This window comes from Cynara cardunculus (genome assembly GCF_001531365.2).
Source record: "Cynara cardunculus var. scolymus isolate 2C chromosome LG 1, CcrdV1, whole genome shotgun sequence".
Lineage (NCBI taxonomy): Eukaryota > Viridiplantae > Streptophyta > Magnoliopsida > Asterales > Asteraceae > Cynara > Cynara cardunculus.
This window is the reverse complement of record NC_037528.1, coordinates 31,106,985-31,108,213: the sequence shown is the minus strand read 5'-3', so window position 1 is coordinate 31,108,213 and position 1,229 is coordinate 31,106,985. Positions and strand designations below refer to the sequence as shown.

At 43.4% G+C, this 1,229-nt stretch overlaps 1 protein-coding gene across 1 annotated transcript; it reads left to right on the top strand.

The window, feature by feature from the left end:
• Nucleotides 1–675, top strand: LOC112501484 (pheromone-processing carboxypeptidase KEX1-like). The gene has a single exon (XM_025105164.1). It carries the CDS (start codon nucleotides 1–3, stop codon nucleotides 673–675), a length of 675 nt encoding a protein of 224 aa, XP_024960932.1.
• Nucleotides 676–1,229: the final 554 nt, after the last annotated feature.

Here is a 1,229-nt window from a genome sequence, read left to right as displayed (position 1 = left end):
ATGGATCGCCTCTCGCTGGATCAGGCTCTCGAAGTCGGTCTTCTTCAAGCTAGATCGTTAAGCGTGCTTGAACAGCAAATAGACATCATAGCACTGAGTCTTGATAACCTCTTCTCTAGTCAAGCTGATGACAAAGAGGGGGAGAAAGATTTGGTTGCTATTGCTGATGTCTCTACAACTGAAGCTGAACCTGATACTCAAAGAGCTGAAGCTAATGAACCTGAGGTTGTTGATGATACCATCACTACCCATGAAGCTAATGAAGATGAGGTTGTTGATGATGCCATTAGAGCTGATGGTGAAGTTCATGACGAAGACCTTCCTATCACCCCTGCAGCTGACGCTGGTCATGAGAAAGATGAAGGTGAAGATGATGACGATGAAGATGACGATGACTCTCCATCCCTTCCTGATGCTGGAAAGGATCTCGATGGTGATGATGATGAAGAGGACGATGACGACGATTTCATGATTCAGTACCACGAACCTACCAGTGCTCTAAAAGGAGTCTCTCTTAGGGATTCGTCATCCCAAGGGGAGAAGAAGAGAAGGAGACTTTCTCAAAGAACCAAAACACCGCCTCAAAATACAAAGGTGTTGCTGAAGAAGGAAATCTCAAAATTATCTTCAAACCTATCGTGCCTCAAGATACTGAATCCTCTAGGTTTGCAATAGTCATATCCTTTTGTCAACTTTCTTTTTCTATCCCTTCTACTACCTGTGGTCGCATGGAGGAATGGATACCTGAAAACCCAACCTCCAGTGTTCCTAGCGAACAACAGATGACTCATCTTAAGGAGTCACTCGACCAAACTAGAGTAAAAATTCTTCTTCGTATCTCTAGTTGTGTTGAGTTTGACTTCCTTACTGAAGCTGAAAGACTCAAAAGACTCGAAGCACTCAAGGCAGAGGATGAACTCAATCTTCAATGACAACAGACTGAGGACAACCTAAAGATGGCTAAGTCTCTTGCTGCTCAAGTTCTTCCAAATAAATCGTCTAAAAAGATGGCGAACGCCGTCAAGGCCCAAGCTAAGTTGCTTTCAATTGCAGAAGCTAAACGTGAAAAGGCAATAAAGCTGAACGACCGAGACAGAAAATGGAATGAAGATAGTCTAAATAATAGAATAAGTCCTCATCGCATCTCAAACGTCACAGTCAATGGACGAATGAAAGATGGTGGACTTCTCATCTCCGTGCTCATCACTAGAGAAAACCTTGTAGCTGTC

What these genes read in the sequence shown, in the direction of transcription:
- LOC112501484 (XM_025105164.1), top strand. Translation starts at nt 1, where the DNA reads ATGGATCGCCTCTCGCTGGATCAGGCTCTCGAAGTCGGTCTTCTTCAA.